The 24,545-nt window shown below is 39.8% G+C and overlaps 1 protein-coding gene across 1 annotated transcript in view; it reads left to right on the top strand.

The window, feature by feature from the left end:
- The window catches only part of MAL2 (mal, T cell differentiation protein 2), a 33,501-nt gene extending 9,742 nt beyond the window's left edge, over positions 1–23,759 (top strand). The window contains exons 2-4 of the mRNA XM_062188071.1: positions 5,278–5,448; positions 17,498–17,653; positions 21,466–23,759. Coding sequence (XP_062044055.1) covers positions 5,278–5,448; positions 17,498–17,653; positions 21,466–21,537 — 399 coding nt within the window. The 3' untranslated portion in view covers positions 21,538–23,759. The remainder of the gene's footprint in view (positions 1–5,277; positions 5,449–17,497; positions 17,654–21,465) is intronic.
- Positions 23,760–24,545: the final 786 nt, after the last annotated feature.

Raw genomic sequence — 24,545 nt, 5'->3', positions numbered from 1 at the left:
TATGAACTGTTAGCCCTCACCTTTTAACCATTTTTCTGCTCTTCTTTGTATCTCCAAAAACATGCTCCTTCCAGGGTCATCTTTACTAAACTGTGATAGCTACATTGCTGCATCCTCTGAGCTTACAAAAGCCCAGGCTCAGATGAAGTGAATACACTGGTATTGACAGGGTTACTAAAAGCTCTGCTTTTAATGTTTGAGGCAGGTTGGAAATCTCAGTGGGAAGGGTAGCTTCTGCCAAGAGGGAACCATGGAGGGAGGATGCGCTGTGTCCAGGCTGAGGTGACCCACGTCCCAGCACCCGACTCTTGGAATGAGGAAGGTGGCTTTCCATAGTGGGCTTCCTGATGTTCTCTGCCCTGGTGAAGAGGGTGTCCCCCTGCATGTCACAGACTCTGACCTTGGGAGACAGAGTCTGTTTTTATGTCAGGGAGGAGGAGGAACCATTCACGATTCCTCCCTTCCCCTTCGCATGCCACACACACCACAAATGAATAGGCGGGCTTGATCACTTTTCCTATAAGCACTTGGTTTCCTTTCCAAGCCACTGAGATGACGGAAGGGCTGTAATTTTGAATATGACAGAACATTTAATCCATACTGCCTCACATAAAGGCCTCCCCTGTCAAAGCCTGGTCTGTCTTAAAAAGCCTGCTTCAGAACCCGCCTCCTCTGCCCACCTTTCCAGATTACTCACATCATATTTCTCCCTCGCCCTGTCTCTCAGAGCACACTGTGCTGAGCTCTTTTTATAGCACTCATCTCAATCTGCTCCTGAATCAGATTTAATGGTGTCTATTTCTCCCTTATTTAGAGCTCCTGGAGACAGAACCTTGCCTGTTTTGTTTTTTCTTGAGTGTTCTTCTGTCGTGCTTAGCAGTAGGTTTAGGACTGGCCTGTTTAAGGCTTTGCCCAGGTTTATTCAATGCTGTGTTTAATTTCAAAGGATCGTGTAGCCTCTTCTTTATAGGAGAATTTATCGCAGTCCCTAAATCATATTGTTATGCTTATCTATGTGGATCTGTCTGCCCCATAGACAGTGGTCAACTGTTCTTTATCACCCATAACATTTATGCATAGGCTCTCAGTAAATGCCTCTTGCATTAATAGGCATCTAATAATGGAGTACATTTCTTAAACTATACTTAACATTATGTAGGTTGTTTGTAGTGGGAGAGTAAGAAAAGGCTTCTAGAAAGGAGAAGCTGGGAGATAAAAGAAGATTGCCCCATTGAAAAGATTGTCACCTTCAAATATTTATTGCAGGGTAGATAATCTTTTACTAGGAGTAAGTTTATTTCTTTCAAAGTCATTGATAAGATGGTGGTTGGAAATTTAATATTTATTAATGTCCATGACTTAGAGCTATTTCATAAAATGTTTGGGGCTATTTGGTAAGGTTTAACTTGAAATCAGAATGTGAGGTATCCCTCCACAACCACAGATTTGTTACACTGGTACTTTAGTTACTGTTACTCAAGTTATCATTTGTTTTCAAAAATGCTTCTCCAAAGTAGTAACAAATTCTACCACTGGACCTTTTTTTTAAAAAAGATTTATTTATTTTATTTGAGAGGCAGAATTACAGAAGAGGAAGAGATAGAGAAAGCTTCCATTTACTGGTTCAGTCCCTCAAATGGCCACAATAGTGAGGGCTGAGCCAGGCAGAAGCACAGAGCAAGAAGCCATGAGTTTCCTCTGGGTCTTTCACATGGAGGGTGGGGACCCAAGGATTTGGGGCATCTTCTGCTGCTTTCCAGGCGCATTAGCGGAGAGCTGGACTGTAAGTGGAGCATCCAGGACTCAATCCAGCACCCATATGGGATGCCGGCATTTTAGTCAATTGTTCAACCCACAACACCACACTGCTGGCCCTGAGCCTTTTTTTAAAACTTGAATTAAACTTGTTTTTGAATTTCCATGACCTGTGCAATTTACATATTATCTAGATACTTAAGAAACAAGATAGAGATGATTATCGGTTTTTAATACTTGGAGCTCAAACCATTCTCATAGGGACATTAGTTTGTTTCATTAAGCATATATTTGAGAGCCTTTGTGTGTATGTGTGTGTATGTGTGTGTGTGTGTGTGTGTGTGTGTGAGAGAGAGAGAGAGAGAGAGAGAGAGAGACTCCCTTCTTGCCTGAGATGTTTTATGGGTAAGTTCATAGCCTAGGTTTTTGTAGTACCATATCTAGCATAGTGCCTAACTGATAGGAAAGGTTTGTTACATTCAGGAATAAATGGCTTGGTGATGCCGAGACACATCAAGCAGCATGCTGCCAAAAAATATGAGAGTGCAAATGGATTGAAATCCAAGCGCATTCAATGTCAATGTGTCACATCCACGTAACACATCCTTAATAGGGAGGTTGCCTAGAGGACAAAGGGGTAACTGAACATCGGATAGAATTAAAATATATATAAAATTAATATGATGAGCTCAAGATTGGGAATGAATAGATGTTTCTCAAATATAGCTGGGTAGGGAATGACTTCCTGGGCCAGCAAGTGTCAGGCGATCCAGATGTTACAAGAGCTTTATCTTTGAACTGTGGGTTTTTACCCCTTTCATACAAAGATATAAGGAGCTTAGTGTCAGACAAGGATGAAAAGGACAAGTCTGATGACAGAAGGCTTGAAATGCCATGCAAGGGATATGCAACCCTTGTTGCTTTAATGGTAGTGCCTAGGAGACTGATGGCATTGAAATCATAAACCTCATCACCTTCATCCACTGATTCTCCTCCAATCCTGGTTGCCCAAGCCAGAAAGCTAGGTATTTTCATTCTCTGCTCCTTTTCTGGCACGTCTCACATCTGATCAGTCTTTAATTACGTCACGTCTACTCTCAAATTCCCTCTCGTCCATTCCCCTCTCTCACCCTCAGTGCCCTGATTCTGGTGGACGCTGATGCCATTGGCATCTCCTGCATGGCCCCGAACCCTTCATCACTTGCTCTCCCAGCCATTCTCACACTCCAGGTGTAGGAAGCTCCAAAGTACATACCTTGATTGTGCTAATTGCTGCTCATGAGGATCCTGGCCATCTCTTTGCTCTTGGATAAAGTTCAGCTACTGGGCCTGACTTTCAGTACTCTTCAGCTCAGTCTCTGGCTAGCAGATTTCTCCATTCTCCCTCGGCACTCTTGTCATGCCCAACTCTGTCTTTCACCTATGCGTGGCTCTCTGCTCCTCCAAGATCATCTCAAGATGCATCCCCTACCATGGAACACACTTCTCTCACTTCATCCCCGAGCCCTGTCCTTCAGGTTGTTGTTTTTAGGAAGTTTTTTCTCAACTTTTAAAATCTGGATTGACAACCCTTTCTTTGAGGACCTGGAGTATCTGATGTTTGTCCATTTGTGACATGTATGAAGCAGCATTTTAATCTCTTGCTTAGTTGTCTCTTCCCTGTAATGTATTGTGAGCTTTGCAAAACCAGAGACCATGTGTACCTTGTTTACCATTTTACTCCCAGAACCTGACACAATGCCTGACTTGAAATAGGTATTATTGACTAATAAATCTGTGAATATCGGCAGGCACCGGGGCTCACTAGGCTAATCCTCCGCTTGCAGCGCCTGTACACCGGGTTCTAGTCCCAGTTGAGGCACCAGATTCTGTCCCGGTTGCTCCTCTTCCAGTCCAGCCCTCTGCTGTGGCCCGGGAGTGCAGTGGAGGATGACCCAAGTCCTTGGGTCCTGCACCCACATGGGAGACCAGGAGAAGCACCTGGCTCCTGGCTTTAGATTGGCGCAGTGCACCGGCCGTAGCAGCCATTTCGAGGGGTGAACCAACGGAAGGAAGACCTTTCTCTCTGTCTCACTCTGTCAAAACAAACAAACAACAACAACAACAAAAAACCATACAACTACTTAAAATATCTAAACTTGAGGCTGGTGCCGCAGCTCATTAGGCTAATCCTCCACCTGCGGCACCAGCACCCCAGGTTCTAGTCCCAGTCGGGGCACTGGATTCTGTCCCGGTTGCTCCTCTTCCAGTCCAGCCCTCTGCTGTGGCCTGGGAGTGCAGTGGAGGATGGCCCAAGTCCTTGGGTCCTACACCTGCATGGGTGCAGAAGAAGCACCTGGCTCCCGGCTTCGGATCAGTGTGGTGTGCCAGCCACAGCACGCTGGCTGCAGCGGCCACTGGGGGGTGAACCAACGGAAAAAAAGGAAGACCTTTCTCTCTCTCTCTCACTGTCCACTCTGCCTGTCAAAAAAAAATCTGTGACTATCTACTTATTCTCATGACAATTATGGTACATAATTAATGATGGTAGATTTTATTGTTTACTATCATGTGAAACAACTGCAACTTTTATTCTGTACATAGACAGTAATATTAAATGTGCGAGTAAATCATGATTTAGTGATGCTTAGACGTCACAAATTAGGAAGTTATAGCCATACTTTGCTGATAAATTGTCTAAGTAGTAGTGAGAACAGAAGCCAATTTATCATGGTTTGAAGAGCAGCCGTGAAGGGAGGAAATACAGAGCGTGTAAAGATGAATTTGTAAAAATGGCTGAGTGAAAAGGAAAATACGTCAACATAGTGATAGTCAGAGAGGCAGTGGAGTCAAAAGTGTTGTGGGCTACGTTGGGCCTACAAATGTATTGTGGATTGTTGCCTTTTACTTAGAAAAGAATTATAAGTACAGGTACAAACAGACGTGCAATGCGACAATGTTTATTTACCAAGTGAGGAAAATACACATGCATTTTGTGGGCTTTTTTTTGGGAGAGTTGGCCAGGAAAGGTAAAGAGGGACTTTCATACCCTGCTCGCTCTGGGGCTACAAGGAGGGAGTTTTCGCTTCACTCAATTTCTTATGAGCTTAGAAACAGAAGTGTTTACATGGTACCGCCCTAGGTCCCAATTAAGGGTAACTACTTCCTGGTGAAGAGGCCGTCTGATTGACAGGTGGGTGGATATGATTACACAGAGTGGGGGAGGTGTGGCTTCTCCTCATGAACTTTATCTGACTTATCCTATATCAAAAGATATTTTTAAATAATAAGAGAATTCTGGACCTGTTGGAGGCTGAGGAAGGGAGTCCAACATGAAGATACAGGTGTGGAGTCATCAGGTCTCCAAATAGAAGATCTGGTCTTGGACCAGAAGAAAGAAGGCATCTCCCATATGAAAGAAAAAAGTTAAAGGATGGGGTTGCAGGGGTCTAAGGGGGAGAAAAGGGGGGGAGGTGTTTAATTCAGTTGTACAAAATATATCATCGAAGCAAACCTGTTACCCTCTTTCTTTTTCTCTTTCAGCTGTTTGGGGGCCTCGTCTGGATTTTGGTTGCCTCCTCCAACGTTCCTCTACCTCTGCTACAAGGATGGGTCATGTTTGTGTCTGTGGCAGCCTTTTTTTTCTCCCTCCTCTTTCTGGGCGTATTCCTGTCTGGCATGGTGACTCAAATTAATGCCAACTGGAACTTGCTGGTAAGAACTTTCTATTTGATGTATGTTGGAAAAAAATACGAGAAACTTATAAACATCTCATTTTATTCTGCCATACCCAAGTCCCTGTTCTGTCTGTTGATTCTGCTGGGAGAGAATAGGTCTGAACACAGGGGCCACTGTAATGCTGCATAGTTGCCTTGTGGGATGTCAGGATGCCACCTTGGGAAATGCTTATATTAACTAAGAAATCATTCTGTTACTCCTTTATGACTTAGATGACTTTTACTTAAAAATTATTTCATTTCATTCAATGAATGAATTGCATGATAAGTACTAAACAGCTGAACATATACATTTGGAAGATGAATGCTGTAACATATATCTTGAAATTTTCCATTTATTTCTGCTTCAGCCATTTAAATATATAGATAGATATACAAATATATATACAAATATGTATATATGTATATACACACACACTTTTTCAGGACACAATTAGTTATATATATTGTTCTCTAAAATACTTAGAAAAGAAAAGGTCATGTTTTATGTGTATAATTAACTATTGACTTAATGAAGAATTGATGAGTTTTTAAAAATGAATTTTCAATCAACACAATGCTTAATTATGATAACATTAAATTGGATCATCTTACTTCCTGTATTGCTGTGTAATATATGTAATATATGAGCCTTTCTTTCATACCTGTGGTCATTCATTCTCTGAGACTGTTTCAAAATGGCCCAGTGTAGCATGAATTCTAGTCCATAGTAGATAGTGTTTCAGTGAAGTCCATGAAGAACCTCCCCTAGATTCTGACCCCATTTTGTTGTTTAGAAACTTAACTCAGACCTTCGGTCAGTCTTTATCCACAGGGGTACATCAAATAGTTCATGGAAAATAGAATATTTGGTATAAAAAGATCTGAAATCCATACATAGTCTTCTCATAATGTGGGTCTTTAAAATATTTTAAAGATTTTATTGATTTGAAAGGCAGAGTTATGGGAGGGGGGGAGAAACAAAGAGATCTTCCATCTGCTGGTTCACTCCCCAAATGGCCACAATGGCCAGGGCTGGGCCAACTGAAGCCAGAATCCAGGAGCTTCTTCTGGGCATGTCATGTGGATGCAAGAGCCCAGGCACTTATGCCATCTTCCACTGCTTTCCCAGGTAGCTGGATCAGAAGTGGAACAACTGGGACTTGAACCATTGCATATATGGCAGTGGCTTTGCCCGTTATGCCACAACACCAGTCTCATTGTAGCTTTCCACTGAATTTTTTAATTGACTTATTTATTTGAAATCCAGACTTACAGAGAAAAGGAGAGGGGTAGAGGGAGAGAAGGAGACAAAGAGGGAGAGAGAGAGAGAGAGATCCATCCATTGGTTCATGCCCCAAGTACCCACAACAGCCAGGGCTGACTCAGTGGAACTCCATCTGGTTCTCCCACATGGGTGTCAGGGCCTCAAGCACTGCACTTAGGCCATCTTACCTGCATGCCCAGGAAAATTAGCAAAGAGCTGGATCAGAAGTGGAGCAGTCAGTTCTCATATGGGATGCCAACATCACGTGTGCTACAATGCTGGCCCTTCAATGGCCTTTTTAAAGTATCTTTGTATGTTGCTGTCAAGTATAATAGCAATTTATTCAGCAAAATTAGGTCAGATGTTAGAGGAAAATACAAATGTACTTCATTCATAGAAGATGAGAGGAGAAATATCAACACAAATATTATCAGCAGCAAAATTCATTGAAAATGCCTGGCCTTTAAGCCAGCCCATGGGCAGGTGGCACCCAGTTCAGTTTAATAAAGCCAAGGAGGGAGTGGAATTCAGTGGTTACAATCATGCACATACTATCATGCAAGGGCATATGTCTGGCTTGCTTAATAGCTGTATAGTCTTGGTGAAAATAGTTAATATATTGGAATTTTTGTAAAATGCTATTAATGATATCTGTTTTACCAGATACTAGTGGGGGATATTGGAAATAATGAATTATATTTTGTGTCTAACTGATAGTAATCAAGCAGTAATGATTGCAATACCTTAACCACACTGAGACTTGCAATTTAGATCCTTGAAAGTCCTTAGGTTTCTGAGATAGTGTATTCCTGCATCTTTGCCTTAATTTCTCATTAATAACAAAAATATTCCCAATTCTTGGTTATGTGATAAAAGTCAAGGGACCTTATTTAGGCTACATATAGAAGCTTAAGCTTTTCTTTCCAAATGTCCAACTTTCCTGTAAAAATGTATAAATGAATCAGTCTATGCCTAATGTTGGGTACCAAGTTCTTCTAGTATCAGGCCAGCATGTTCTACTTGTAGGCCTGCTGATGCCTCAATATTGGATAATTTGCAGTCATTGCCAAAATTGATTTCATCTCACCAAATATTTTGCCATCCACCATCCTATTTTGACCCTTCTTCTGGGACCTTCCTGAATCTCCTAAGAGCCCAGCAACTAAAGGGTTATTACATGGACAAGTAGTGACTCCATGATCTTTCAATGGCCATATTCTTTCTAATTGGTTAGTGCACATGCCTTACTAATTTTTAAATATTCTTCAATATCATTTCTAGTCTTTTTAGACATATGTCTATATCATCTTGTTTCTTTTTTCTTGTATTAAGTCTTTGATATAAAGTCCAACATTGAATGCCCTTACGAATTTCCTAGTTTTCCTATATTTGCATTCCCAGCCCATTTGTGGCATTGTATTTGATATTCGACAATAAAATGTAAGAATCTTGTTCCAATTCCCCACAATCTTGAGGTGACAGTTACAGTTAGAAAGACCTATCAGTCTGTTGCAAGGGTTACCTGCAAAGATTAACCTGGGGATTTTTATCTGGAATAGTCCATTCTCACAGAAGCAAAGATGTGGTGGAGCTTGACTATTCTTTGTCCAAAATGCTTGGGAACAGAACTGTTTCGGGTTTTGGAGTTTTTGAATTTGGGAGGATTTGCATACTCTTTACCACTCAAAAATGTTCACATGTGGGAGCATTTGGGATTTTCAGATTGGAGGTCTCAGCTATAATAGGAATACACGCTGTGTGGCACTGTGGCTGTGTTGTGTGTGGCTCATTGTATGGAGGACACATTTGCAAAGAGTAACTCTTTCCTTCAAGGACTTGATTAAGTGCTTTTCCCGTTTAGAATGGGTGCTTTTTTCATATTTAGTTATTTTGGGTTGCATGGTTTGATTCTGATGGGATTTGTAACATATCTCGTACACTCGCAGCCAGGAAATTTTTGAGCCATGCTTATCACACAGTCATCACCAGATGGTGATGATTTTTAATTGCTAATTTCTGGAACTGTTGGGCAGCAGTTGCTAAAAAAAATTGTTTTTTCCTGTAATAATGGTTAAATGCCACCTGAATACCATTCTTAAAGGAAACAAGAATACTTTTGAAAAAGGATGTATTTTTTACAAAGTATTTGTTGTAATATTCTGACTAGAATATTTCTATTTTTATTACCAATAACATAATTAACATTCATTAACAAATTAACATTAACAAATTAACATACTGTATATTTTCCACATTTTCTCTAGTTTTTTAGTTTGGTATAAATGATGAAATAAGAACATAATATGTGAGGTCAGTGTGTGGCATGACAAGTTTAGCTGCCTACCACCTGCAATGCCAGCATCTATTATAAGTGCCAGTTTGAGTCCCAGTTCTAGCTGCTCTGTTTCCAGTCCATCTCCCTGCTAATGTGCCAGGGAAAGTAGCAGAAGATGGCCCAGGTGATTCATCACCTGCCACCCACATGAGAGAGTCATATAGAGTTCCGGGCTCCTGATTTTGACCTGGCCCAGCCCCAGCCCTTGCAGCCATTTGAGGAGTGAACCAGGAGATGGAAGATCAATATCTCTCTATCTCTCTCTCTTTCTCTCTTTCTCTCTCTCTCTCTGTCTCTCTCTGTCTGTGTGTGTGTGTGTGTGTGTAATTCAGCCTTCCAAATAAATAAGTTAATATTTAAATATATATATATATGTTAAAACCTATTAAGTACTAATAAGTTGCTCCATTCTGATAATGGGGAAAAGATGTAGGTTTTGATTTTTTAAACAGTTTTCCTTTGTTTCTTATATTTCTGGAGATGAAATAATATCCTTTTTGTCTAATTTTGAACAAGAGATTCCATGTTTCTTTTTCTGATTGTGAGGGAGGTGTTTAGAGGAGAGATATATTTTAGAAAAATTATAGGTATTTTAAAAATCCTGTTCAATTATATGTGTTCCTCTTTAGTCCCCCAAAGTGTAGTTGTCACACACATTTTGAGTAAATCACTTCATATATTAAATGCCTGGAGCTATATTTTCTGTCCCTACCTTCATTTATTTTTAATTTATTATTTTGACCTTTATGACAATTATTTTTGGATGACAATTATTACTGCCATCATTTAAACATTTTTATGTTTTTTATTTATCTTAAAATCAGAGACAGACAGACAGACTGGTTCACTCCCCACATGCCTGCACCAGGGAGAGCTGGGCCAGGACCAGAACTGGGGAACCAGGAATGCAATTCAGGTATCCTATGTGGGTAGCAAGAAGAGAATTTCTAAAACCATCACCACTACATTGCAGAATTTTCACGGGAGGAAACTGGAGGCGGGCCCTGGGGCTGGAAATCAAATCTGAGTATTCTAACGTGGGAAGCAGGATCTTAACTGCTGGGCTAAATACCCGCCGCAGTCCTTAATTTATAAATAAGAAAACTACGCTTCAAAGTAGCTGCTGTACCCTTTTGTATGCTGCTGTTATGTAAATCAGGACCCCTCTACCTACAATGAAGCTTTTCTTTTTTAACTAGTTAGTGGAAACTTGACCCTGCACTGCAAAGCAAAGCCTGGACTCAAGATAAGAACGTGAGGGGTGGTCACTGGTTGCTGAGAAAACAAACTAGGCTTGAGACTGAGATTGTCCAGGGAAAATATAATGACCAGTGGTCTGTACTCTGAAAAGTGTGATCTTTGAGAAGATTGGTGAGGAGCCAGAGTAAATGAAGATGAAGAAAGGGGGTGTGGTCATCTGCTACTGGGGTGTGCCATGGACAATGGTTCAGAGTGATCACCAGGAAATTTGTCGGAAGTGCGCATTCTTATTCCACCCAGACCTACTGGTCAGGAACTCTGGGGTTTTGGTCCAGGGGCTTGCATTGGAGCAAGCTTTCTAGGTGATTCTGATGCATGTTAAAATTTCAGAACCTCTGGCTTACCAAAAGTGATCTCAATTGTCCACAACAATGAAATAAACCTTATGGAAGATCTTCTCACATACATCCCGCACACAGTAGGAATTGGAATAAAACACTCAGGATGGCCAAATATACATGTGGGTGTTTAGGAATAGTTGCAGACTACCTGACCATTTACTTTTCAAGAGTTTGCTGCAGAATTACTAGTGCAGTTTTGAATGGCGCAATATGATATCCCCTTGACCCAATTTCTTTCCAAAAGTTTGAAAAATATGTATATTCTTGGAATAAACAGAATAAATTCAATGTAAAAATAATAATTTGCTGTAGTTGGCAATAGCAGTATATAAATAAGCTCAAAATTAATTCATTAATTAAATTTATGGTAACAGCCAAGAAAAGAAAGCTTGGCATGCCAGAAGAGCAGGTGTCATCTCAAGTCCACTGGGGATCAGACTCTAAGATGGATTCAAAAGTGTAAGGGCCTGGCCGGTGCCGCGGCTCAATAGGCTAATCCTCTGCCTTGCAGCGCTGGCACACCAGGTTCTAGTCCCGGTCGGGGCGCCGGATTCTGTCCCGGTTGCCCCTCTTCCAGTCCAGCTCTCTGCTGTGGCCTGGGAGTGCAGTGGAGGATGGCCCAAGTCCCTGGGCCCTGCACCCCATGGGAGACCAGGAGAAGCACCTGGCTCCTGGCTTGGGATCAGCGCGGTGTGCTGGCCGCAGCGCGCCAGCCGCAGTGGCCATTGGAGGGTGAACCAATGGTACAGGAAGACCTTCCTCTCTGTCTGTTTCTCACTGTCCATTCTGCCTGTCCAAAAGAAAAAAAAAAAGTGTAAGGGCCTTTTATTTTTGAAGAAAAGCAGATAATACCTGAGAAAGGTAATGGTGAGGAAGAAGGATAAGGCAGATGGTAATGCCACTGGGCACAGCAGTGGCCAAATCCATGAGAAGCTCCAAAGCACAGTCTGCCATTTAAGAGTTTTGCACTGGACACAAATGGCCAAATGCTGATATCCCCACTGTGTTGTAGGTAGATGAGGCTACCCAGGAAGAATGTTGGCTCGAACACTGCAACAGATCTTCCATACACTGAAGCCAGAGGCTGTCAGCTACCTGCTCCTTACAGCTGGACATCAATTCTTTCTGGAAGGACACTATGTACCGTATATAATTCCAGGTGCCACAGTCTTATCCTTGTACCATGCAGACCCGCTTCCCCATTCATGTTTCAATGGCTGATCCTTCAGGAATCTAATGAGCTGCTCGTTCTGAAGGAGGGCATAAAGAGAGGTTAGGGAAAAACTACAGCCCTTTTCACTGCTTCTCATCTCCATGCACCTGCTACCCATCATCACCCTCTTCCTGTAATGATTTTATATTGCTTTTGGTCAGCTCTCAGATTTGCTGATCTCACTGGTTTATCTGCTCCTATAACTTAACACTTTTTTCCTGAGGAAATCCGAAGCTCTGGTAACCATCCCTCTTCAGGCCAGTGCTGTTGCACCTGTCCATTTTTAGTCACAATTGTGGAAGAGTATTCTAAGAGGCCCCCAAGTAGATCACCTGAGTTTCACTTAAACTAACCCCTTCTTTCCTTGTGGCACATATTCTAGGACCACATAAAAAGGTATTCTAAAAAGTCTGTGGAAAATTTAATTAAAATATGTGATTATTTTGCTGCCAAAAATTGAAATCCGTGCATATGAGGGGTCTTCAAAAAATTTATGGAAAATATCTATTATGAAAAACTATGCATGGATTTAAACTAAATAAATATATTTTCATTCCAATTTCCCAAAAGCTTTTTGATGTGTACTTGCAAACTTCTTTCTGCTCTCCTGTCCAACAACAACCCTTCCATCTCTCTCTCTTTTTTTTTTTTTTTTTGACAGGCAGAGTGGACAGTGAGAGAGATACAGAGAAAAAGGTCTTCCTTTTGCCGTTGGTTCAACCTCCAATGGCCGCCGCTGCTGGTGCATTGCGGCCGGCGCATCGCGCTGATCTGAAGCCAGGAGCCAGGTGCTTCTCCTGGTCTCCCATGTGGGTGCAGGGCCCAAGGACCTGAGCCATCCTCCACTGCACTCCCGGGCCATAGCAGAGGGCTGGCCTGGAAGAGGGGCAACCGGGACAGAATCCGGCGCCCCGACCAGGACTAGAACCCGGTGTGCCGGCACCGCAAGGCAGAGGATTAGCCTATTGAGCTGTGGTGCCAGCACCATCTCTTGAAAGTAAGAGTCAACTCTCCTTGTCAAGATGGTGGCTCCTCTTCATAGCTGGACAGAAGGAGTACAGATGCTCAGGTTGCAAGCATAGCTTATAGTTCATTGGGACCCAGAGCTGCATGCTCTGGCAGGGGCATTCCCTTCTAGGGACCAGCACCCCTAACAATGCAAAGCCAAAAGTTGTGACAACAAAAATCACAAAGTCTTCTACAGGTCATGAGAGTGATAGAAGGTGGAGAAACTACTGCCTCTACTCCTCGATTTCTACTCTTCAAGTGAGGATACAAAACCATGTAGAAATTCTTCAGTATACATATGCCGTATGGTGAAGAGCACCCTTCCTGATTGCCTCCAATCTGTGCCTTCAGCCAGGTAGCTCATTGTGTTATCAGGACAGCAGCTTCTGCACAGTGTACGATCCAGCTTCTGATCATGCACCCATCCCCACTCTTCCTTTGCAGAGAAAGTGGTTACTTGGTCAGAGGCTGTGATGTGTAGATGTCTATACATCTAGCAGTCTGCTCTGCAGGTTGCTTGGGTCTATATTCTGGCTGACACTGTGGAGGAAGCAAAAGCAAGTCAATATTTTGGATATGTTTATTCTTATGGGAATGAACCATTCATTAAGTTGTTTCAGTTCTTGTGAGGATGAACCATTATGTCCTCCAGTAAGGTGGGAGCATAGTTTTCTGTAGCTTACTGTAGGTGGCTGGTTGGTTCCCTAGAGAATAGTGCCAGATCAGGGGCTCAGGCTTGGTCTCTATTGGCAGGTTCAACATTTGGAAGAGACATAGCTAGATCACCTTTGGCAATTAACAGTTGATGCCATCAGCTACTGGTCCTTCCCATAACTGTGTTCCCCTAACTGGCCACTTAATTCATATGCCCATAATGCCAATTATATATACAGTGATCAATAGCAAAGTCTTGATAACATCAACTGAAAAAGGCATTTGTCTATGTGATATTCCATGGTAGTCATGAGACAGTGTGACAGAATGATCTTCATGTCTAATCTTATATATCTTCCTTTCCTCTGAACCTTTTATCTCTTTCCTCCCATGGTCTTGACCAGCCTGACAGGTCATTGCCCAATGACTATAAAAATCTATGTATATTCTTACCTGGACATAGGTCCTTATATCCTAAATACTATCTTTCAAAGCCAACCATGGGTGTAACTACAATACACATGTGAGTATAATGCAGCTGCTGTCCCTTTTCACTTTTCAACTGCATGCCAAACCAGCTCCACCATAAGCAAAACTCAAGGTTTTTCTTTTGTCTTAAGTGAGATGTAAGAGAACCCCCCTCCTCTGTGTGCCCTTAGGTATGAGCTGAGAAAAACAGGAGTATTGCACCCTGGTAAGTGGTTTGGAAGCCTGCCTGCCTGCTCTTACAGCTGATTTCATGCCCTCTGGCCCTGCTGAGTGATTGATCACAGACATGCCACTCCCATCTTAAGAATGCTGCTGGCCCACCTCCAGTGGGACTTGATGGCTTCCACAGAACCCAGCTCATAATAAGCAGTTCTGGAAGCCTATCTCTTATTGCCTCAAGATCGGGTGCTGCTTCTCCACCATAGCCCAGTGGCACACCAGGAACTACTTTTCAAAGAGGAAATTCTCCACTGTAGTTTAAATGCCTGCCTCTAGCAACCTGCATGATGATTTTTGTATTGCCATTACCACAAATTGCACACTGTATCATTTCCTCCAACACTTCAGGGTAAACTATGATCTGACTTCAAGGACAACTGGATAAGATGCCCAAACACACAGAGTTCAGAGTACAAGAACATTATTGTGTTCCTGTGAAAAATAAAAAGCGAAGCAGCAAGGAGAGCTTTCAAGTAACAATTAAATTGATAGTCCAGGAAAGGAGTGAAGAAAGAAAATTGGTCAGGCATAGAAAAGGAAAGGCAAAGTCAAGCAGTACTGGATTATGGAAGACTCTAGAAGCACTGCCATGTGTAGAATTTCAACCTTAAGATACAGAGCACTTCCTAGGGACCAAAAGGAGTCCAGCATGGCTGATGCGCAAAGAGGAATCAGGTAGTAAAAAAGGTAAGAGCCAGGTTACACCAAGAATTGCAGGTCGTGTTGCTGTCCTTTCTTTTAAGACAAACCATTTCTGAGACTCCATCTTAGTAAATTAAATGAGCCTCTAATGAATTCAGATAATTAGGATTCAGCTCTGTTTCATTTAATCACTACAAATTTAGATTTTAACTTTTATCAACTAACATTTGTTGAATGTACTTGAACATTTCTCCTATACATTAGACTCATGACCAGTATGAAACAATTTTCCTAAATCTTGAGATTAGATCAATTCACAAATAAGAGGTGCTTGGTTGAAAGCATTTTTAGCAGCATGCTATTATAATTCTCACCTCTGGTTAGTTAAATTTGTCCTAGAAGATTGTTCTGGGTATAATAAGACAATTCCTGTGGACAATATTGTTTGCTATGTGGGCGTTTACCAAGGCAGGGCAGTATTTCTTTTGCAATATTGCTACATCGATAATAGAGGCAGTTTGATAGAAAGAAGGTGGACTTTGAAAGGATACTTGCATACTATTGGTGAGAATGTACATTAGTGTTATCATTATGGAACATAGTATGGAGGTGTTTCAAAAAATTAAAACTACCTTATGATGCAGCAATCCACTACTGGGCATATGTCCAGGGAAAGTGAAATCAGTAAGACAAATCTGAACTCCCTTGCTCACTGCAGCATTATTTATAAGAGCCAAGATAAGGAATAAACCTAAGTGTCTATCACTTAGTGCTTAGGATGAATTGATTAAAAAATGTGGTGTAGGAGAGTTTTTCAGAAACTTCATGGACATTGTATACTATGAAAAAAACCATGCAAGAATTTGAAACTATTTTGACCAAAATTAGCCTATCTTTTAATTCTATCTTTTTCTTTCTTTCTGTTTTTTGGACAGACAGAGTTAGACAGTGAGAGAGAGAGACAGAGAGAAAGGTCTTCCTTCTGTTGGTTCACCCCCGAGGTGGCCGCTGCGGCCAGCGTGCTGCGCCTATCCGAAGCCAGGAGCCAGGTGCTTCCTCCTGGTCTCCCATGCAAGTGCAGGGCCCAAGGACCTGGGCCATCCTCCACTGCCTTCCCGGGCCACAGCAGACAGCTGGACTGGAAGAGGAGCAACCAGGACAGAATCCGGCGCCCTAGCTGGGACTAGAACCCGGTGTGCCGGAGCCACAGGTGGAGGATTAGCCTAGTGAGCCGCGGCGCCAGCCTAATTCCATTTCTTAGTGAACTTTTCAAAGTACCCTCCTCCATCTATACTAGTCAGCCTTTACAAAGAAGGAATCATGTCACTTACAACAACATAAATGAACATGGAGGACATAATGTCAAGTGAAAGAAATCAGGCACAAAGAAAATACACTGTATGACCGCACTTGTATATAAAATCCAAAAAAGCTGAATTCTTAGAGTAGAATGGTGGTTGTCAGGGACTGGGAGGGAGAGGGGAGCTTCAAGTGATATTGACCAGAGGATACAAAATTTCAAAATTTCAATTAGAAGGAAAGAATAACTTCAAAATATCTATTATACAGCATGGTGACTAGTTAATACCAATGTATTGTATTCTTAAAAATTATCTGAGTAGACTGGAAGTGTTCTCACCACAAAAGAAGGAAGTATGTGAGACAATGTATACATTACTTTGCTCAATTTAGCTATTCCATGATGCATATATACTCAAAACATATTGTATATGATAAATGTGGACAATTTTTATTTGTCAATTAAAATATTTTATAAAAAAAGTGGACTTTTGAAGCAGAGAGACTATGTAAGTTTGAATTAGCACTTTAAAAGTTAATTTTTTGTGGTTCTGGGACAGTCATTTAACTGAAAAGAAATTCTCTGTTTGTAGAATGAAGGTAATAAATGTGGTTGTAAGGATGAGTAATAATATGTATAACTGGTATATGGGAGCTGTTAAAAATAAAGAGCAGTGTAATAGTGGTATATTAATTCAGGTGAGACAATTTTAATAGAGTTATGCTTCACATTAATGCCAACAACATACAAAATAGCCTAATAAATAATTCAGTTCCTAGATTTTTTTTTTAGAAGCATATGATGTATTTGTTTGTAATAGAACATAGACACATATGTCTTTGAATTGTATTTTTTAAAAAGTCTTCCATAACTTTCAATGTGTGGAATGAAGATCTTAAATATGAAACTAGTGATTTCTCAAATATAAAATAATTTTATAATTAATATAGATAATTGACTAAAAATATATCATTGGAATGCTATTTTACTTTTAAAGTTAGTGTATTGTATCCCTTTTGTATCTTATGTTAACTAATTCTGATCTCTGTGGCATCTTAATCCACACTGAAATTATACATTTCATTATAAAATTTAGTCTTTCAGAAAGTTTGCTACTTTACCAATTAAGATTTATAAGTTGTTTTTCATTTGCATTCTAATGGCCTAACATTGCTAACACAGCCAAATACACCCCAAGTATACTTAAGACTGTTTGATTAAATGTTTTGATCTTCCTGAACTTAAACTTGATTGTTTGAAATAAGTAATAGAAAATCTTATTGTTTTTCATTGTAGATGTCTTTCCTCTCCTCTTTCAGGATTTTGCCTACCATTTTACAGTGTTTGTTTTCTACTTTGGAGCCTTCTTATTGGAAGCAGCAGCAACGTCCCTGCACAATCTGCATTGCAACATGACCGTGTCTGTACAACCTCTCCTGAGTAATAACCAGTATAACATAAACGTAGCAGCCACAGTGAGTATTCAATAGTACAGTTCACCTGCATTTCCTAAGACTCTCCTCAGGCAACAGCAGTCCTCTACAGTAGCCATTAGCATTAAACATATAATAGCCATTTATCTGTACCATAACCTTATGAACAAAGTACTGTTATCAACTCTAGAGGTGTGGATGATTGAACTGGAACACAAAAAAAGTTGACATTCATGGAAAATTACAGCAAGCCATTAGTTCAACTTGGCTTTTCACAGCAAAGTCTCCTTTGTGAAAAGGAATTAATTGTGCTTTTTACTTCTTTTAACTTTCAAACATGGTAAGGAAGATTTGTTCCCTTCTTTGCTCTTTAGTATTCAATACCTATTTATAATTCATTTTAACGCAGTGAATATTTACTGCAGGCCTTCTGTGTGACAGGTATTTTTCTGAGTGTGGGGAAAGGGGTGAAGAACTTGTAATGCCTACAATCGAGGAAGTGCAGGTTAGTGAAGGAGACAAATAAGCCAACAATTACAGTGGATGACATACAGAGGAAACACATTCCAATGGAAAACTTTAGGATTTTTTAAATCCTCTTCATTAATGGGATAAATTTGTCATTTTGAATTGATATCGGTAATTTGAAAAGTGATATTGTTTTTGTTCTTATAGATAATTTTTAAGATCTCAGAAGTCCAAATTATTTCCTGAAATACCTTAATGTTTAATATGACTGTCTAGCAAATTAGTCACCAGATGTTTTACTGTTTTACCCAATTAGCCCATAAATAACCTGGTACTTCCTTATAGTCATTGAAGCTTGTTGTAAGCACCCCTGTACAGCAAAATTTTCTATAGTGATAGGGACATTCTATATTGTGATGTTGGTGGTCACCAGCCACTTGTAGCTATTGGGTAATGAAAATGTAGCTAGTATTACTAAGGAACTGAATTTTTATATTTAATTTTAGTAACTTTAAATAGTCACATATGGTTAATTGCTATCATACTGGACAACACAGGTCTAGAATCTTGATTTTGAAAAGGGAAAGACATGATTCTAAGAGCTATTAATATAAGTTTTACAAGTCTGTGTTAGGATTTATCAAAATTCATTGAGTGATTATGATGAACTGGACTGAAGATGGAATTACAACAGAAAGAAGACATGGTTCTAGCTTTGAAAGATTTGTGGTTTATATCAGTGATTTTGACTTTAAGAAACCAGAGCAGTCTTTTAGCCTAGCGGTTAAGATATCTGAGTCCTACATCCAAGTCCCTGGTTTGGATCCCCAGCTCTGGCTCTTAACTAACTTCCTGCCAGAGCACATGCTGGGAGCGAGAAGGTGATGACTGAAGTACTTGATTTCTTGGCACCCACATAGGGGACCAATGTTATGTTCCTGGCTTCAGCCCTTTCTGGACTCCAGAACAGTCCTAGCCATTGCAGGCATTTGGAGAGTGAACCAGTCGATGGGTACACTCTCTGTTTGTATCACTGTCTCTGTCTCTCTCTTCTTCCCTCTTCCACCTGCCTCTTCTTCCCTCTACATTTCTCTCCCTCACTTCAGCCTTCTCTCTCCCTCTCAAATAAATTTAAAAAAATTTTTTTTAATTGAAATCATTTTACTTCATGAAATCTTACTTATAACCCGACATGTAGAAGATGAAAGCATAGGTATACTAGCTGAAGTACAGGAAGAGGGCCTTGAATGATGGCCATCTATTTTTAAAAAAACTTCTTCCACTCATCTAAACATCCCTGCCATACTTCTAGAATGCTTGTGAGCCAAAGATCACAAAGGAAAATCACTGTTTACAAAACAAAGTTCAGGGACTTGGAGTTGACTTTTTCCCTTCCCATTAGTTACCAGTTACCTTGGATTTTCTTCTACATGTGTCTTAACTTCTGACCCCTCCTTTCAAGTGTGGGCTAGACTCTCATTACCTCTCTTGGATAGTTGAAGTAGTGCCAGATTGGTTTATTGATAGTCACCCTGAGATCTTACTTTCCCAGGAATACTAAGTGCCCCAAGTACTAGCTGATTAAAGGTTCAACAGCTGGGGCAGGGGTTTTGGTACAGTTGGTTAAGCTGCTGCCTATGATGGCAGTATCCCATATAAGCACTGGGTTCAAGTCCCAGATGCTCCACTTCTGATCCAGTTCCCTACTAATGCTCCTGGGAAGGCAACAGAAGATGGTCCATATGCGTGGGTCCTTGCCACCCACATAAGCAATCTGGATGGAGTTCCTGGCTCTTGGCTTTGGACTAATCCAGCCCATGCTGTTGATGTCACTTGGAGAGTGAATCAGCAGATGGAGGATCACTTGCTTGCTATCTCTGACTCTCCCTTTCTCTCTGTAACTCTGCCTTTCGAACACATAAAATAAATCTTTAAAAATGAATAAATTTAGGAGACCAGCACTGTCGCATAGAGGGTTAAGCCACCACCTGCAATACCATCATCCTATATGGGTACTGGTTCAAGTCCCTGCTGTCCCACTTCTCATCCAGCTTCCTGCTAATGTGGGGAAGCAACAGAGGATGGACCAAGTCCTTGAGCTCCTGTACCCACATGGTAGAGCCGGAAGAAGTGCCTGGCTTTGGCTTTGGCTTCAGCCTGGCCTGGCCCAAGCCTTTGTTGCCATTTTGAAGAGTGAACCAGCAGATGGAAGACCTCTCCCTGTCTCCATCTCTCACTCTGTAACTCTACCTTTCAGATAAATAAATAAATTAATTAATTGATTTTCACCAGCCTCACTTTGCCCTTATAGCTCAGTTTTCATTGTTCTCCATCATAGAATTCTGGTTGTTACTCCTCTGTGACTTTGTCCCTGTTATCCTTTCCTTTCTCTCTGCTTGAGTGAAGCTGCTTCAACAAACTTCTACATGCTTCAGATTCTACATTAAATCCCATTTCATCCAAACACTCCAGTCTAACTGAATCTCTAGTTCCTGAGTTTTAGTAGTACTAAAATGATTGAGCCATTCATTTGTGACATTATATTGAGTCCTTCACATTTTCCTCTCACTGTACCTGAGAGAGGGGAAAATTCGTTTTTACTATGAATTTGTTCACATTCAGAGGACATTGGCCAGATTAGATATTAGAGAACAGCCACTGGAAGATGAGTGAGGAGAACAACTGTAGGTATTCCATCTCAGAGCTGCAGCTTTCCGGTTAATACTCCTTGCACGAAATCGAGTTTTATCATATTGTACTGCTTTGTCTTCTAGTTTTCTATAAATCAGAAATAGCAAAAGGGTGAAGGCCAAACATAGTTGTGTATATGCAATTAATGCTAAGGAAATCTAAGGAATGACATTAAGGAATATAATTCAATATAAAGTTCAGACTTGTGCATAAGGGCTATCTCCTACACTGGAAAGAGCCAATCTGATGACTCATTTCTGTGGGATTTTTGCTGAGTTTTAATATCACTTTCCAATGTGAAGTGGTTTGATACATTCTCAAATTCTGGCAGTTGCTGTCTTGGACTATGAAATCATTACACAAGTGCATACCTCCTGCTGGATTTTTAAAAGCAGTGTCTGGAACTTCACAAATACTTAATAAGTGAGCCTACTATGTGAACAAAAGTTCAACATAAGATTATCTACAAATGAGAAAACTATTAGGGGCTAAAATACTTAAAGACAGGAGTAATGGTGTGAGGGGATAAAACAGTAGTACAATTCATCATAAAAGTTTTAAGTATAAATCAGTAGTACAAATAGTCATAAGCATTGAATTTTTTTTGTCATTTTCATATAGTTATCCTTTACAATAGTGTTTCCTTAAAGTCAGTGTTACAAATCTGATGTCAATTTTTGTTTCTTTTTCCTTAGATTTTTGCCTTTGTGACAACAGTATGTTATGGTTGCAGTTTGGGTCTGGCTTTACGAAGATGGCGACCGTAACACTCCTTGGAAACTGACAGTCCTGTGTTAGTTTCATTTGTCTACTTCATACGTCTGATCAATTTGGATACCATTTTGTCCAGATGCAACAACATTTTAAAAACAATTTGTTTGATCTAGAGAGAGAATCTAAGGGCAAGTTTTGGTTTATTTCATGGATGGAATTTTATTTTTATTATGATGTTTAACAGAGAAATGGCCTTTAACTTTCTTTCTTCCTGCCTTTCTTTTTGTAAGATAATGATCTTTCATGTTCATGATATATACAGATACTGTTCATGTAAAAGTAGAACCATACTGTTTGGTTGCTGAGTCACCTGAACCTTAATTTTAATAGGCAACAAAAACTTCCTAAAAAAACGTATTTCAAATCACTTCCTACTGACCTGTATCCTGTAATGGAAAATAAGAATGGCATGCCTTTTTAATAAAGGACCAATGATAAATATTTTAGACTCTGCAGGCAATATAGCCTTTGTGGTCACTATTCAATTCTGTTGTAGCATGAAAGCAGCTATAGACAATCTGTAAATGAATGGATGGCTGTGTTTTAGTAAAACTTTATTTATAAAAACAAGGCAGGGTAGATTGGCCCACACACTCTAGCTTATTGATCTCTTGTGTGAAGCTTTTGTTATATATTCTGTATTTTATTGAACTGATGATGACAGGTTTTAAACTTTAGTAAGTCAAGCCACATAATATTTAATCTCAATACCCAGGAATCACATTGGTGATTCACACAAAAGGTAAGTCAAATACTTACCTTTTGAGGGACAAATAGTTTCTCAAGATAATTCAAGCAGAGTCTTAGGTATAAGAAAAATTAATCTATGAGGTAAACCCTAGTTGCTTAATCAAAATAAGAATCTCCTAACAACTGAGCAAGACTATCACTGGAGAGTCCATAGAACAAGATCCAGAGAGATCATTAATTATGATTGGAACTGGTATCTTCTACTTATGTCTTATTCTGGATTTATTTATGCTTCAGAATACAATTGTATATCCTGTGCATGAATATACAGATATTTATGTATGCATATGTACAGCTTTTCCAAATAGAGCTATCTGAAGAGTTAACTTTTTACTTCTAATTATTTTTCATTGCTTTCTGCATTATATTTGAATGGTGTGTTAAATATAACATAAAGTTGTAGATTCTTACATGTTTTGATAGTAGCCTGGACATCTACATTGGTGAGAGATGAAAAGAATCAGTCTTGAAATAATAGCCAGCACACACTGTCTCTGGCCAAAAGCACAGAAGTATTTGACCCTAACCTGTAGAGAACCTGGTCATTAAAGAGAGGTGCCATAATGGATTTAATTGGGGAAATAAGTGTTGGGCTGCAGTTCCCATCATCATGCTATCCAGGAAATGTACTTGTCTCCTGCCCCAAGAGGGCTACTTCTGGGGAAAAAGGACTGTAGGTTGCTCCCTTCTTCCAGCCCTCAGCTCTCTGGCTGAATCATCCCATGAGTGCCAAGTATAATCTGGGCTATTAACTTTAATGGAACACATAAGAACCATGAATTAGGAATGATCAGTGTTCAATGATCAAATAAATGCTGTTTATGTAATAATCTCCTAGAAAGAAGGACCTTCCTATAGCTTGGTTTTTGATAAAAATCATAAAGAGAAGACATGTTTCAGTATGTGTCTTGAGGAAATGAGTCTTATGACTTTATACTCTTGTCAAATCATTGCTAAAACATCTGACTTCCTGGATTTTTCTAGCTCTATACCACACACCTAAACCTGTGTTATGATTTATATATTACAAAGTCATAAATGTGCCATAAGGGTATATAGTCCATTCTAGTCAGAAATGTTTAAAGTTAGTCTGCTAGGATTTAGTTGTGAGATTTTATTTTTACTTCCAAGGTATAACAGGTCTGTGCTTGGTGGCATTAAATTAAATGATTTCATTAAAATGCTTTGGTGGCACGTCTATAAATGGATTGCTTCTAGATCATTAAGAGCCAAGCCTAAAACTCATCTAACTGTGACTACTTAGATTTGTAGATTAATCATATTCTAGATTTGTGAGTTAAGTGACAAAGCACTTGAACAAAAATTGTGGCATTTAAGAATTTCTTTATGTATCTTAGCTGTAAAAATGAGAAAGTGTTGGTTGGTTTTAAAATCTGGTAACTCCTATATGAAAAGAAATTTATTTTATAAGTGTTATGACTCTAATAAAGTATTCATTTGATAATCCTTTTGGTCATTTATTTTTTATACCATTCACGTTGAAATTCAGTTAGAGGTTTGATATAAATTTGACAGTACTTCTAATATATAAGAGCTCATAATATATAACAGTTTCCATTTTAACCAACTCTATTTAAAAGAGTCTCTCAGGAAATGTCAGTAATTCTTTTCTTTGATAAACAGAAAACTGAGTAAATCTTTGGGAGTAATATGGCAAACTGTCTAAATAAGAATTATATCCTATTTATTTTATTTAAGAATGTTTATGCAATACTTCATATATACCTGGTATATTTCTAAACATTTTTTCAAATATTAGCTCATTTAATCCTTATCCTAACCACCCAGTAGAATGGATGCAACTGTCCCTTTTTAAAGATTAGGGGTCTAGAACATAGACCTAAAGAAACAGGACCATCCACCTAGCAAGTCAAAGTACAAAAGTACAAAGTACACCGGCAGGCTGGCTCCCAAATCCAGGCTCTGAATTTCTGGGTAATGCCTCAGATCTCCCAGATTTTACATATAAATCCAAACATGTGACCCTTTTGCACCAAAGAAATTTTTAGTAGAACATTTAAGACTTTGTTTATAGTAGGTGTAGTCTAGAATGTTTTGTCATAACCAAGAAGTCATGATTTTGGCTGTAAGAATGTAGGCCAAACCTACATAATGGAGAAAAATCAGGCAGCTTTGGTCTACAAATGTCTCTAGAATGCTTGGCTGCCTGAATATTTCACCACTCTGTTCTTTCTTATATAGACTATGGAACTTCAGTCTGCTCTAGCAT

Source organism: Lepus europaeus, chromosome 4 (assembly GCF_033115175.1).
Source record: "Lepus europaeus isolate LE1 chromosome 4, mLepTim1.pri, whole genome shotgun sequence".
Classification (NCBI taxonomy): Eukaryota; Metazoa; Chordata; class Mammalia; order Lagomorpha; family Leporidae; genus Lepus; species Lepus europaeus.
This window is presented reverse-complemented; position numbering and strand designations above follow the sequence as displayed.